The 16916-nt window shown below is 35.0% G+C and overlaps 1 protein-coding gene across 2 annotated transcripts in view; it reads right to left on the bottom strand.

Annotated features, from left to right (window-relative positions):
* The window catches only part of emb (exportin-1 emb), a 66862-nt gene extending 50659 nt beyond the window's left edge, over nucleotides 1–16203 (bottom strand). The window contains exons 1-2 of one of the 2 annotated variants that reach the window (XM_081765135.1): nucleotides 15928–16203; nucleotides 5727–5849 (exon numbers count right to left, since the gene is read on the bottom strand). In XM_081765135.1, the coding sequence (XP_081621261.1) occupies nucleotides 5727–5837 (111 nt within the window). In that variant the 5' untranslated portion in view covers nucleotides 5838–5849; nucleotides 15928–16203. Of the gene's footprint in view, nucleotides 1–5726; nucleotides 5850–15671; nucleotides 15817–15927 lie in introns of those variants that run through there. The other variant, XM_081765136.1, reaches the window with a different exon arrangement.
* Nucleotides 16204–16916: the final 713 nt, after the last annotated feature.

Consider the following 16916-nt stretch of genomic DNA (forward strand, 5'->3'; position numbering starts at 1 on the left):
ATGTTGTACAACTAAATAAATATCAACGATGCGATTTCAGTACTGTTTGTTTTGCCGCATACTGTATATTGAACCTACCCTCCACTGAAAGCTATATAACATGTTCGACTACTAATAAAACGTCCAATACATACATGATATTGCCCGTACTAAAATCTACTGACGAAAAGTGATCACGATTGCTTTGTCAAACTGTCAAAGCAAAACCATGTTTAATAATACCGAATTTCAGACTGCGGTGATTTCATTTTTATTAATTGAGTTGATTTTTGTTTAGCGTCCCGTTCAGCAGCGAGGCTATATGAGACGAGGACCTACTGATTAACGTGGAATCCGAACCACATGAGCTCTCATTTTTATATATTTATTTAAAAAAAGCTCAGGTTAATTTTCTTTGTCTTTTCCTTCACTCAAAGTTTCGATTACATTTATTGCACCAAAGAGTTGCCTCCAATAAGGACACATACAAGACTGGCAACTTTCAGGAAATAGTTGTAAATCAACAACATATCAAGCACCTAAACAAGTTCAGTTATTGTTATGCTCCAGTCTGTTCATTTTTCTCAGACCACACACAACATTTAAACAGCTCTTTAAGAACTGAAAGTTTTTTCGTTTAATCTTCCCAAGAGCTTGAGATACTCTATACGGACTAAATACTGATTCTGCCAAAAATACCGATTTTATTGACTAGTTTGCATCCCTGTGATCAGCATCATACAGTACTACACGCCCTGGAAAGACGAACTTCACCTTTTGAATTGAACATGATTTCTACACAGTTGAAAATTTTGCCATACATTAAACCAATTTCAGTCACAACATTTTCCCATATTGGTCTCATAAAATAAAAATTAGTCTTATTTGGTATGGTATTTTAATGTGTAAAGGTAACACACAGCTTTCAAACATATTAAAGTTTCCAAAATATGTGCAAGCTCCAACAAATATTACAAGTTCCAAAGCATACTACTTCTGTGCACTCTGATTAGAACTGAAATTAGCTATTCAATGACTAAAAATGTGTTCAATTGCCATTTACCTTTGATATTAGGCGATCCCTTCCTTTGAATCAATAGGAACTGGAGTACCTACGATCTTTAAAACATCGTGAATTAGAGTAAGCACTGGTGGTAATGGTGTAGTCTTATAGGTGGAAATCCATATACAACAACCGGTTCCATTGGTAGCATAAAGTTCACGACGATTTAACTTATAATTGATATCTATAACTTCTACAAGCCTCCAGTCACACAGACGCCACAAACATCTCTCTTGGTAGGTTGTGAATCTGAATATACTCCTACTGTTTCTGCAGACGGAACAAATGACAGTCCTTTCTTGCTCTTTGAAGTTCTTGCAATTAAGTTCGCCCATCAATTTTCTGCTATCGGAATTCTTTGGGCAACAGGACGAGAGTTGTTTATGTATATGACTTCACTAATCTTGTAAAATCCTCAGCGTTCTACATTGCAGCTAAACTTGAGCTGGAAAGATTACGTTTTGTAAAGTAGTGATTACACCATCGCAAGGCCTTTTTAAAGGACCAGCAGAACTGTATACCAACTCCATTAGCACAAGCAACTTCGTAAACTCAAACAGTTGATAACGAATTTTTGAAGTGGTTAAGGGTACTATCAGAAATAACGATCCTTTCTGCCTGTGACTGCAGCTGTCGAAGAATTTTGAGTATTGCCAACAACGTACGTGGTGAGTCATGTCCTCTTATCATTACTTACAACTACAACACTTGTGATCTAATTTTGAAAACAGTGACTCCTGTAAAAAATGAAATTTGTTCGTTACTCGTAGTTCTCAGCAAAATAACAGTGAAGCACCTAACAGTTGTTCAGCCTCTACACGCCCCTTCTCTTCTGCAATGTGTTATTTTTACAATTTCTTCAGATGTGAGTTACTGCTTTCACTGTCCATTTCCACGTTCTCCAATGAAAATATTAGTAGCAGTCAAGTTTTCTTAATGAGTATTTTCCTACCATGTTGCATATGTAACAGAATCTCCACACCAGTGTCTGTAGGGCGAGTTTTCGCTTTTCAGGGCAGTCACCATATTCCTGAAACAAACAAGTCTCTCGATGTACATCAGACATACTAAAACGACTTCCACACGTCCAACCAAAATGTCAATTGTCATGCCTTCAATTAAGTTCTTCATAAGTGGGTATGCAAGCACCCACCTAGGTCGTAGTGCATAGAATTTTGATCTTCCAATGTCGAGTAACTGAATGTTTCTTCTCACATAGGGCGAAAGTTCTTTCTAATACTGCGGGTCCTGTATCTTTCACTTTCACCAGATTTTCTCGTAAACTGTTACAATGAAAGTTTTTTTTTTTTTTTTTTTTTTTCTCTCCTACTGGTGCTCTGGCAAGACTAGTTTTATTAATTTTCAGATAAAATAACTGCTGCAATTTGGACATGTGCTTCTATCACAAAGATGATAATAGGGATCTGCTTTTCGGAACACTCCTTTCTAAGAGCTCACATTTCTTGTCTTGTCCACAATGTATGTTGTTGTTCACTGATTCTGGTGCTAAATTTATACCTCTGGCAAGAACAATAGGGTAACTATTAGAGCTTGCACCTTTATATTATAGGATATCACTAGTGATGAATGTTGGTGTTTTCAATGTGATCATGAGACGAAACGTTAAAGTTAGCAATGCTGTTTGAAGGAATCGCCAAGACGCAAGATCAAGGTGTCGAAGTCAACGGTGAAATGAATGCTGGTGTGCCTCACTTCATGACGTGCACAATAAGTGGTTACATCCAGACCAGACAGCAAACGACACCTTATCGTCGAAGGACTTCGTAAACCGGTCCGCCGTGTTCGTTCAAACATTGCTAACAACTGAATCTTGCAACACAATAACGCACAATCTCATACTGTATTGTCTGTTGGGCAGTTTTTGACGTAAGTCCAACGCAATGCTAATACAACCTCCCTATTCACCAGACATGGCTCCGTGTTTTTTTAAATATCTATATATACCTAGGTATATATATATCATTTCCAAAAGTAAAATCAGTCGATAAACGATACCATTTTGCAATAGTAGTACAGGACATCAAAACAGGGGCTTCTGCTTGTATACAAGAAGATGAGGTCCAAAGATAGCAATGAAAACGTCGATGGGGTGTGTGCAGGCCAAGAGAATTACTTTGAAGGTGATACCACTGTCTTTTTTTTTTAAAACCAGTCCCATTGTTTCATTGTCCAAACTCGTAGTTCCAGTGCAGGAAATCTCATCAAGTTGTTTCATAGACTTTTGATTTTACGCTTTCAACACTGGTAAAATTTTACTCCTGGATCTCGAAAATCCACTTTCCCTAAACATTATCCTGCCTTTATATATGATTTATGAAATATCAATATACCTATTTTAAGGCAGCACAAACCGCAACTTTCTATCCTTCTTCGTACAATCTCTCATTTCACTACAAACCCATATTTTCACGCGCGGCAGTAGAGAAAAAAAATAGTATAAATCCAAAATGCAATAGATGAAAAAAATCTGATAATCTTTCTCAACACGTCATAAGTAAGATAGCCTCTGGTGAACATTAAAAAGTCAAGCAATTATTGTATTTAATATGTGATAATTTCACATTGAATACCCCAGAAATCATCCACAAAAATATCAACGCTTATGATTAAGACACAAATACATCGTAACACAAGATGTTCATATTTAAGGTAACATATTTATCAACACTAACGATACTATACTCACTTAACTGTGCTTCATGAAAATCATATTCAATGCAACAGCTAGAAAACCATTAATGAATACTATGGAATTTCTTACGCGGAATACACGAAATTACATGTAAATTATCAAGTTGATAAAACACTTTGTTTATTGTATTCTGTGAGTTTTCATGTACAATTTTTCTGTGCCCTTGTTTGCAAGGTTATGACACTAGATGACATTATTTATGCAGGTATCAGAAAAACTTACAGGTGCAGTAAACCAACTAGTGTTTCATTTATTTCTTTAATTAGATTAAAAAGGTCTTTACTGTCTTTAAGTGAACAGACGTTCTAGACACATTCCAAAAATAAGCTTATTATATATTACAAAGCGAAAACACATTACCATAACGAGAGATAATCTTCCCTAAGTCACGCAAGTGTCGAAGAATTGAGATAAGCAGCAGATTGGCGTCCCCGAGCTCAGTCGAGTGCAAATTAGTATGGGAGAAAGATGTGTGCTGGGAACTTGGTCACGATTGGAAGTGCATTCTAACGTACTCTATGAATGGGTGCGTGGACCTAGTGTTTCAGATATTCATCTCATTCCTGATAAGAATGCAAGAATGGCAATTAGCTTCGAACACGTGATGTGGTATGAGCGCTAGGATAATTACTTCCTGTTCAGGACCATCACAACCAATGAGACCCACGTGCACTTTAGTTTAAAATTTAGAGTGTCGAGTCCCTAAACGCTGTTCGGCGTAAGCTCTAAACTGCGATAAACAAAGACACGTGAAACTAAATCTCGCTGATTTGCTGTTGTCCTACAGACGCTTTTACCCCTCCGCATATAGTTCATATGATTTGATTATTACTTTTACTATGAAGCTCCATATAAAACTGCTACATTATTACAAATGATAAAAATATAATACGGATAATATAATCGAGTGTGGCTAATGAAATAGAAATAAACACTAAGCATGCGCCGTAATTATGACGCCAATTCAACTGTGGACGCGTGTTCTGCTTTCAAGCCTGAAAGACGGCTGGCATGAATCCCGGTTCCGCGAGTGTTGTGAAACACCAACAAGACAAACTTTTACTCACTAAGCAACAATTGTTTCACATTTTTTTTTCTAATCTTTCCAGTATTTTTTCTCTTTTCTGCTGCTGGAAGTATCTGGACAACACGAGACAGTATTGTAAAAATGGACGTGGATAATTTGCTCCTCCCCGTGGGGAGTGGGAGCGATACATCACTAGCCAATCGTATTTGTGACAAGCGGAAGAATACAAATATTTTGTTTATCGGAGTTTAGAGCTTACGCTGAACAGAGAATAGGAAAGATTATGTTGATTGTTCTGGGACGTGAAGGGTGTCATATTGCTTGATTTATCCCTGTATGGACCGTCAATGCGGTACGCTATTACTACACACTAAGCAAACTGTAGCTCGCCAATCGATGAATCAGATCAGGATTTTTGAGTTGAAATGTTTTGTAATGCAAGACCCCCATACAGCAAGGGACAATGCAAACTCATTCGTCGTCTGGGATGGGAGAGATTAAATCATCCGACCTACAGCTCCCATTTTATCCCATCAGACTCACAACTTTCCCTCCGTTGAAGTTAGCACTATTGAGACTCACTTAAGATGCAACGGAAAGGTACAACAGACTATGAAAAACTTCCTCAAATTGGTGACAGTATTACCAGCAAGGTTTCACGTTACGAGACATGTATCGGTGTATGAGGCGTTTATGTGCAAAAATAGCTGAAAAATAATATTTTATTACGACACTATTTTTCTAGTTTGTAATCAACCTTACCTTAAAAAAGTTATTTGTCACTTCAAGTTTTTCTAAACTTACGAACACTTTTCCTATCACCGCACACCAAGACTGTATTATCTCCTTAATTACATCACGTTTATTTTTACTATAACACAGCATGTTATGTATTAAACTCTCTACACATTAAATTCAAATTAATAAGCTGATGCAAAACTTACTTGCTCTCCAATGCCACTGTACATGCATCCTACAATGTTATCCAGAAGATTTATGTCCAACTTCTGGTTGAAGTCCAATAATTTTGAAGCTTGTTCCGCGAGAGTCGCCATTAAGAAGCAGTACTGCAAAAAAAAAAAAAAAAATAAATAAATAAATGAAGGTATGTGATGATGTTCTTTATTTGTTCTTTATGATGGATCTACACAGCATGACTCTTCATACGGTAGCAAGTCAACGTATATAAAAATATTAAAAAAACTTAAGTTAAACAGCACAAAGTGGAAAAGTAAAACTTCATAATCTAAACTTCTATAGGGTGAAGCAGAGAATTGAGCGATTTTCCAACCCGTCTTTTCACGGGTACAGCTGAGTGAGGATGAACCCACTACCGTCATCTTGTAGTTTACTGAAAGGCATTCAGTCGCAGTGGACTGCAGAAGAACGTACCCTTGCAATGAAAGCGATTTAGAAGAACGAAGACTCACCTTACAGCAAGTTTTGCACAAGGACCTAAAATTTCACCAGTACGAATTTCAAATCATTTACGCAGTACATGTACGTGAATAAGCTGAAAGAATTCATCTAAAAACGCTTCTAAAAGTGATGACTAAAGTTAGCAAGAGACTTAATGAATGTATACATCGGAATGAAATATGCAAGTTGCCAATTTTGAACATTAGATTTCTTTTTTGGCAAGTCAAATTACGAAATAACTAAATGCTTTCATGCATATATTTTGATAGTCTCTGTTACAAACCAAATAAAATTAATCATTTATTCTTAATAACGTTTTTTCAAATCGTCTTATTCACTGCCGCACCCTGTACATTCAATATCTAGACATCAAACATCCACGCACGAAGAGTAAAACATTCGACCATTCCGGCAATTGCAACCTTCCTCGTTTACATCTTTAAGAGAGTAATACACAGATGACGTAATTAATATACTGTTGAAAAGGGTTCTTCATTCTGGTACAGGTAAATGGGGAATTTTAGCGCTGCAGAAGCATCAGTGACACCGAAGTTCACAAATTTAAGTAGTATGACTTCTTTTTTTTTTTTAATTAATGATTTAAATCAAACTTGTTTTGCTTGAAACAGAAACAAATTGCAGTATTCCTGACCACTCTTGGCAGGGTTTGAAAAAAAAAAATTTAAAAAAAAACCGACCCATATGGGTTTTATCTTTTTTTTTTCAGGTTTTATAGGATTTTTTCAAAATATTTCAATGTCTGGGGTAAAATTGTTAAAATGTGATTTGTATTTCAAAATTATCATTGTCACAACTTGCAATAATTTTCTACTCTCTATTCACTGCTGTTTTTAAAAAATGGCCGCCATTTTGAAATTTTAAGTTGGTATGCCGTCAAAATCTATACAGGAAATTTAGTGCCTCGTGCTTGTACCCTGAAAATTTAAACTTAAAAAGACCAAAAGTGGCACCCTGTACAGATAGACGAACGAACAAATCTAAATCGAATAATCCCAGGAGCCTCAACGACGTTCGCCAAATATGAACACCAAATATACTAATTTAAAACAAAGATATAATTCATATTTCCAGCGTAAAATAAATGATTTTATCGTTGAAGTTTACTTCTGATACTTTCTGTGTTCAATTACGGGAATTTCAAAATCATTTGTTACAAGACGGTTCTTTCCAGAAAATTAAATTAAAACAATTAACGAAGATCTAATTCATATTTTATAAAGTAAATGTTTAAAATATTTTAAATGAAATTAAATATCTTCGAACGTAAAATAAATAGTTTCATTGTTGAAGTATTCAGTTCCAATGCTTTGTGCGTTCAATTGTGGGAATTTCCCGAGCACTTCTTTTCAGACTTTTTTATATTTATTTTCCTTTCTTTCTTCAAACATGCAGCTTTCTTTACTGTACATTGAAACTTCCACTTGAAATAATAAGAGTTACATAGTTCTCGGGACCCTGAGCATCACGCTTCTTAAATTTGACAAGAATTTTGAAGCTATTGCTAGTGTTGATTCTACAGAATGCTTATTTGAAGAGTAGCAACAAATGACTGAACTAAACTGTTGTTGTTGTAAAACCAAATTTTACTGAAGAATACTTGTGTTACCATCAAAGGTAACCAAATACTAATAGTTTTACTTTTGATACTAATACTTTCGGGCTGGGCCCACTTGGGCAAACCCTGATTCTTGGACATTAATCCAATGTCAGTCTGAAACTAGCATCTTAATATGTACTTTTTTTAGGTTCAAGTGAATGGTCCATGAATTTTAGATGTACTTAATTTCTATCATTTCATATTGCACAAGGAAACTTGAACAGAAAACTTTAATCCATTTAACATTCAATACTCACGATTTTTGTTCAAATTTTACATATCGTGATAATACTTATCTTTTACGGCATTTCTAAAGTTATTAAAACGTTCGTGTATATGTACTTCTTTTTGAGCTTCCTCCTTTCTTAGGTTTTCTAAGTATGCTTTGGAGTTAGGTACGCAGACTTAGCAGATATAAGAAGCTTCTGAGCAAGTGGAACCACTTCTGGCCTATTAGCATAACATAAGACAAATATGATGAACCATACAAACACAAACACACACAACGTTGAGCGGAGCGTTAACTATTACGAGAGAAAACAAAGACTATTATGATAGAAGAAAGAATAGACACAGAAGTGTTCTCAACCCCACCTTGAGAGCTTAAGCATCCACCAACCATCCACTGTGCTTTAGAAAGATAAAAGCTGAAGTGAGAATAAAGCTGACTGTTTCACATGTGTCAGTAAGTAATCATGCTTTCAGAAGAGTAATGAGCAACAAGTTTCTGCCTTTTTCCATTTACTTTTATATTTTTCTTAGAAAACTACCAATGCAAAACATAAATCACACGAAAAAAGTAACTTTATCTCCCAAAAAAGTAACTTTTAATTAAAGAAGTGACTCGCTATGAGCCCTGATATATATATATATATATATATATATATACAGGGCGCAAAATTTCCGGTCGCCACTGGCGAGTAGAAATTCAAAGCTGGCGAACCTGGCGACCATCATTTTTGGACTGGCGAGTGCATCTGACAACCAGTTCTTCGCACGAGAAGAATACGTGTCATTTTGGACATAACAGGGCTGAACTTAGATTTTAACGGCATCGGAAGTTTTACTGTTCGTCTAAGCGACCCTTAGATTTTAACGGCATCGGAAGTTTTACTGTTCGTCTAAGCGACCCCGAAAACTATGGATTTGACACTAACATCGGTCATTTACGATCATTTTTAAATATCTCCCCTCCCGCTTCTTTAAGTTGAACCGTCAAAGTGAAATGACAAAAACCATCCCAGACCCGAACATAATGTTGAAAACTTGATCGAGATCGGTCGGGTGGTTGATGTGGTACGAAGCACGTTTTATATATATAGACAACGGCATAAGGAGTTGCAAATGAATTTTTGAACTCAGTATCTACCTCAAGCTGGGTTTAACCGTGAGTCTATCACTTTGATTAAAACGGTATGCTAAGGAGGAATTAATATTGACGCCAAAATTAGAGAATCTCAGGGGCCTCTCAAAGTTAGAAAGATGAAACTCAGTATATAAAGTCACCACTAAAAATAATTTGACACGTGGCTCAGCGGTTTAGAAAATCCCATTTCTAAGAGAAGAAATTCTATATTTCCCACATCCAAATCAACGTTATCTCATCACGAGAAAACTGCTAAACCGTTTGAAACGAATCTTCGAGCATAACGCTTGGCTCGACACGGGACTTTATCATGTAAATTTCATAAGTGCATTTCCTAAGAGGGAGGTGTGTTTAAAATGCACGCCAAAAATAGTGTCTCTCATTTGGAATTTGAAACTTCTTATATAAACTATTAATCACTGAATGTCTTTCTTAATATATTAAAATAACTTCGTCGTTCTCTCTAACCATAGGAAAACAGCTAAACTATTTGAAATAACTTTTGAACATAACAATCTGACTCGAGCCAGGTTTTCATCATGTCATTTTCATTAAAATGCTTACCCTAAGGAGAGTTAGACAGGTAAGCCCAAAATTGTGTAGAGACGGAACAGGTATATAAATTCACCACTGAAAATAAGTTGACGCATGTGCAAAAAATTGAACAGTTTAAATTGAATGTTTAAACATAGTTAACACTTGGGTATGCCGGGTCGTTATTATTAGTCTTACACTTTGAAATGCGTTTCCAAAATGGCAGATGGGACGCGGTACAGTTCGCTGCACTACGTGAAATGGACTTTTGAAAATAAATAATATTTGATTCGAGCTGTTTCTTTCTTGCTTGCTTTTTTTTCTTCTTTATTTCCATTAAATTTATGAATCTCAACGAGATGGGAAAGGGGGTTCAAATGTACTTTTAATTAACATATTCTTCCCATTCTAAGAACTGACATTTCAGTAAGTTGGTAATAGAAAGAAAAAATTAATACATTAAAGAACCCATTTTCATTGGAAACACCTTACTACCAAAACATCTTACATATTTGTCATACTGAGTGCAGATAATTTGAAATAAACATTTATATTCATGTACAGTCAGAAACAATACTAAGTATAGGCTGGATCTATCATTTCTTATACTTAGTATTGTTTCTGACTACAAATTATGTTAGTATGGAAATTCTAATTGCACGTCTTGAATAATTTTACAATCTTAAAGTAAAAATTCATGATTATTAGAGAATTAAAATTAAAGCAGCTAAAAAAAAAATATAATCAATTTATAAACAAAACACTTTTAAAAGGCTATATACAAGCTTTGTAGCACAGTGAAAATTTTTCCGTTTGCAAAATGGCAACATGTACATCCTATATTCTACTTTGTTAACTAATTAAGAAAATTAAGACTACCATATATTATCTTTCTTTCGTCCAACACTCGTGAACTGAATCCGCAATATCACACGAGCAGGCGCTCTTGTTGGCTGAACAATACTGTACTCCTACTGAGCAGCTGTCACTTGATGATTTAAAAAAAAAAAAAAATCGGGAAATCACTGATTTTATTTTAACATCACTTAATGAAGAAACCTGAAATTCCAATAGTTTACCAATTAAGAATCATTTAAAGTCTATTGTTTGTTTTTAATCAAATACAAGTGGTTTAAATAATAATTTAAATAAAAATCTATAATTATTTAAAAAAAAAAAAAAAAAGACTGGTTACTACATATCGGAAAGAGTTTCGTATGCACAAAAACTGAAGAGTGGGCCCTGTGACGGCACCGCTGGTCTGCCGGGTGAAAGTGCATTCAAATTCTAGGAAAGTTATGTTAATATTTTTTCAAAGCAATAACGAAAGCTACTTTTCATCATTTGATAGTAGGCACTTGCAGTTCCACAGGCAATGTTTCCTTAAATGAAATGAAATCTTTTAGTTTAACGTTTCACGATTATGCCTGTTAGGCTAAGGGAGACGGATGATCATGACAAGTGATGAATTAGTGGAATGAGAATATGGGATGAAAGAGAGTACCCGAGAAAACCCACGGATGTTGTCCACTACAAAATTACTTGACCGAGATCGAACTGGGAGCCGGTACATCAGAGGTAAGCACTCAACCTCTAAGTCTGTTTCCTTTAAGATCAGAAACAAAGTGACTTGAAATTTGCCATGTAAATAGCAGTTAATTTTTCATAGGTAACGAGGATGATTTTAAATTACATAGTTGGGTTATAGTTAAGGAGCCGTACTTCCCATTTAGGGAAGGACGAGAAACGCCATACTTTCAGGCATTATTCATTGACTATCTAGGATGTTAAAAAGTAGGTAATAGACTGAGTTCTTGCCCTTGTACTTAGGGTGTTTAGGTAGTGCAACAGTAAGATGTATCCTCGTGCACGGGAGATGAGAAGTAGCTGTTCTTAACTATTACCCATAGTTGTGTACTAGAACTGAAAAACACTAAAGTAAGCTGTGAAAAATACAATTACTTTGAGCAGGTTACTCTTCAAGAAGTAGTATTTCAGATCAAATCATAAGAATAAATATAAACTGGACATCATGATCCTTACTCTACTCAACATCTGCATGATAAGTCTACCTCCGTAGTTGGTATCGGTCTTGCAGGAACTTACGTCTGATATGCATAAATTCAGATCGTTAAAGTAGAACAGTATATATATATATATATATATATATATATATATATATATATATATATATATATATATATATATATATATATATATTGAAATAGTCTACGATAAAGGGGTAGACTTCTAAACTATCTTGACTAATTTGTAACTTCTACTTTAAATAATTGTTTCCTTGAAGTCGGTGGTTGGTCCTTACACTTCACACAGATGTACGAAAGTTCTTACTTTTCTTATACGAGATGCGTTCCTACGTTTAAAAAACCTCACTCTATTCTTTAAATCCCATTTTAGTCTATCTGACATTGTCATAAGTGAAATTTCTCTCATTTCTATAATTTTATTTGTTTACCGTACCTTTCACGTTGAGTGTTCGTACTAGCCCGTCCTGCAAATTTCAAGAGCTTATCATTCAAATAGTAATTTACATAAATAAATCCACTCTACCATGCTCATTTGATTACTTTATACGATCTTATAGATTGTGTTTTGGGTTGCACTGAATTATTGCATGGAGCCATGTTAACTTGCTCGATCGCCGTTCGTGTTACGAATTGTAATATGTTATGTGGGAAGTGAGTTTAAGCCACGTATTCTCTTATTTGGCGGTACAAGAGGTAATGACGGTAAGAGGTTCGTTAAGTTGGTAGATTAGTTTGTTCTCTTATTAGTGACATTTAAAGAGGATGATTTAAATAGTGAGATGTTGCTAACGCTTCTGGAATAAAATTACTGACAACTAGAAGTGGGGATGATTACGTGAAGTACCGTTACGATCTGAGATTCTACTCCGCGTGCGTAACTTCTTTTAAAATGAACATATTACCGTTTCATTATTCTGACAGCCCACAACTAATATTCTAATATTCTTTGTCATAGTTTATGTATGCATATCAATTAAGGAAATATATACAAGTACATTATTTGGTTTTGTGCATGGATTTCAGCACAACTACGGGGTTCCCAACTGTATCTTAACTCAGACATGTTACAAAAATCATTAACAAGTATGTCAGAGAGAACAAAACTCTTGCTTTTAGAAAACGCAAGTAATAAAAGGGTTAAGCTGAGAAAAAAAAAAAAAAAGCGCCTACATAAGAAAGGTTTCAGCTAGTCTGTTTCCCCTAGGAACTTTTCGAGCTTCGCGACATTAATGGGATTATTACAGTACTGTTACCTATTTTCTCTCAAAACTGTCTCAAATCATAATTCCGCCAATCTCGAAAGAAAGCATCGACCAATCCAAACTGCGTTTAATCGTCCCTATTAAGCGCTCTCACAAAATCACAGCTGTAGCTGGCTAAAAATTTAACATCCCAGTATATATTGAATACGATTTGAGAGAGAAAATAGAACAAAGCTTTTGGTAGGTCTATGAAAAATGTTATGAATTCAAGACCTCAGACAAATCCTATAGATAAGCGCAATCAATGGGAATTATAATTTGGGAGCCGGTAGCTATTAAACCTACTGATAACGACTCATGTGAACAACGAAATACAAAACTGCAAGTGGCGGTCATTACATCACCCTCCTAAGCTCTGAATATATATATGTATGTATGTATTAAACATTTGAAACAATGTTACCTGCTCTCCCCGAATGATGCCTCTGAACAAAATGCCACTTGCAGTTACGATTTCTGTTGGTGATTTGAGTTTTGTTATTAGCAGGATGCAATAGTTTGCGGCTCTCAAATTATAAACTCTAATTGACGCTTATCTCCACGATTACAGAACAAAGTTATGGATTTAGGACCTTATATATATATATATATATATATATATATATATATAAAGGGAAAATGAGTGATGCAAGTACTTAGACGTAACATAGCGTAACAAAATCTAACAAACTAACGTGAGCTAACCTAAACTAACGTAATATTAGTAGAAATAAGCGAAATTCTATCATTTTTTGGAAAATTATGCGGGACTCCTACACTAATATAACAAACTAAACCAACCTAACGTAACCTAACTTAAACTAACCAACCCTACCCTAAACTGACCAAATTTGAACAGAAATTACCAAAATTGTAACATTTTTTAGAGAAAAGAGCTGGACCCTTTCTGCTAAACATAGGCCGAAAACCACAAGTGTGTTAGTGCATACAAAAAGCCGTCCCAATCTAACTTAGCAATTAGTCGTATTGTACTAGGCAACCAAGGGCTTAAGTTTAGAGATGCCCCTCCAGTTTCAAACCTAGAAAAAGGTAATTAAAACAGCAAAAATTGTTACGTTACCCAGTAAGACTTTTCAGACTAGTACAGTGACTGGAATCGGCTCTTATAGAAGCTTCAATTATCACTTAAAGTCAGTAATCCGTGAGTCACATAAAAATTTAATAGATTCTGTCCATTATCCTCATATATTTCCATCAAACTCAAAGTGGAAATATCGCATCCAACGAACCGATTCGCCATCCTATACGACTACCATGCTATTCAATCATCAAAACCTTCCGCGTCTGGTAAATGGTACTTACTTCTACATATCCTTTCTCGCATTAAACGTAACTTTGCTGCCAAATAGTACACACCTAAACATCACAAAAACTCCAAATCATCATTTCTTACTTCTCCTAAAAATTTTCCTAATTTTTATAAAAAAAAAAAAAAAAAAAAAAGTCTAAAAGGCAACTCTAAACTTAACCCCAACCAAAAAAATTAGAGGAAATTATACCGGCATATTTTTGGAATTGTGGGAAGGGCAGAACTTCTTGCTTAAAATTCGTACATTGCTATATTTTCCATATTTTTAATGGTTTAGCTTAGGTTCGGTTCGAATTTTTGGGTTTGGAGGGAAAGAATTCTTTGCTTAAAATTCCTACCTTCTTATATTTTCTGTATTTTTGATGGTTTAGTTTAGGTTCGGTTAGAATTTTTGGGTTTGGGGGGGCCTAGAATTCCTTGCTTAAAATTCGTACTTTCTTCCCGTATTTTCTGTGTTCTTGATGGTTTAGGCTAGGCTAGGTTAGTACTTTGCAATTATCCTTACGTTACATCAACTCATTTCTCCTGTAACCACGGTGTTTTTTCACCTGATTTTGGCTACCATTCTAAAATTATCCCAATGATACATCTAACCTAACCTTAGTGAATCTAGGACAATCAACAGTAAAAATGGATAAAATTGGACCTTAATCGGTAGAATCATTGGTGGAAGTAATGCCTACTTTATACCGGTATATATTAGAGCCTTTATGAGTACATAACTTTACTCGAAGGAAATCTGGCAGTACGGGTCTCCAACTGCCTCTTTTCCATACCATATTCTTATATATAAACAAAAAGCTGTGCAAGGATTTCAAAAGAATTACAAGCAGTTCAAACACAAACTATGTTCGTTTTCAATTCATCTCAAAGCCCAAATTTTTAAACTCATACATCCCCCTCTCCTGCTATTTCGATCATTAATTCCTAGTCCCATGCGCAGTACAAGGATTGTTATATATAATAATGCATATAATAGAAGTCTGCAAACAACATGTCAAAAATATTTGACTCTAATGATACTCAAACTTGCTTCCCTTGTACACAAATTAAGTCGCACTTCACAGTGATTCCCAACATAGAACTTCATTAAGTGATCAATAAATTCTGTTTTACGCGTATAATACTGTTCTACGTTAAACTTACCACTACAACGCTATACTGATTTATTTGCAACCCGACTCGTTACAACACCTACTATGAAAATACTTTCTCACATTTTCGAATTCGTTCTCAGTACCTCCTGCAGATTAGCTAACAAAATATTCACTGAAAACTCGACATTCAATAACCACCAGATTGGATAGTTATCAAAAATCAACTTCATACTTGCCTGTCACAAACAACAAAGGTATTTAAAAATAAAAGGATTTATATATAGTCTGATGAATTTGTACTATTGTTTCTTAGCTTCCCGCGCAGCATACATCATTCTCACCACAATCGCACGAGGCAAACACCAACAAAAATGGCGACATCCTAATATACATCACACTTACTCCCTACTTCAATTACAATTATGATTCTTAACATAAACATGATTTATCTTGCACTTAGTTTTATTTCATAGACAATAGAAGAATACATACCTTCACCTCCTTCCCCGAATATTCTTCACTTCAACGGATTCAGTTTTTACCATCAATGTTCCTACTGCAGCTTTAAACCGGTACAAACTGGATATGGCGTATGCATTCGGTAAAATTCGGAGTTTTTCGCAATGTTTACATGTGTCAATTTGCTATAAAAATTTAAGTAATATGTATGAGACTTGATATAAAATTGGAAACTCGAATATATAATATTCGTACGAAAACTAATCCGTAATCGAGATAAAATTATTACTTAACTAGACAAAAATACATTTCCCACAAACCTTATGCAAATGTAACACAGCGTATGATTGGAGGAGAAATATGCAGTTATCCAATGAATCAAAGGATTAGAAAACACAATATACGAAGTGTGATTGCGATAAATTTTTGTCGTCTTGGACCGCATGAGCATAAACAGAGTTGTGTTTTTTGTGTGAAACAATGCAAAGAATGAAATAGGTTAGATTTGTGACATAATTATACTTGAAGGATCCAAGTATGACCGAAATACATGAAGGTATAGAAGTTATATGCGCGTTAATAGCTATTAGATGATTTTAAACACTAATTCGACTTACGCAGCAAATTAATTTGAAAATTAACTTACGCGTATTTAAAAAAAAAAAAGTATTAGGCAAATAACTTACTTCAAAGTACTGTACATAAACTCATACTTCTCAAAATATGATAGCAATTTGTGTATGACACTACCAACATTCACAATAGCAGTAGCATTGCCGAAATTATCAATAGATCTTAAATATTTGATACGGCAAACTCACTGAAGACGCCAGCTTTAAGTTTTTGGGAGGGTAAACGAAGAGGAGACCATTTTTTTTATTATTTTATTTTATTTTATTTTATTTTTTAGAGTTTGTGTGTGTGTGTGTGTGTGTGTGTGTGTCTGTCTGTTTACGAAAAAAGAACTTCTATATTACTCGCATACATGAGGCATTCTGGGGGGACAGGAGCATTCGCCCCCT

Source organism: Thermobia domestica, chromosome 7 (assembly GCF_964235325.1).
Source record: "Thermobia domestica chromosome 7, izTheDome1.hap1.1, whole genome shotgun sequence".
NCBI lineage: Eukaryota > Metazoa > Arthropoda > Insecta > Zygentoma > Lepismatidae > Thermobia > Thermobia domestica.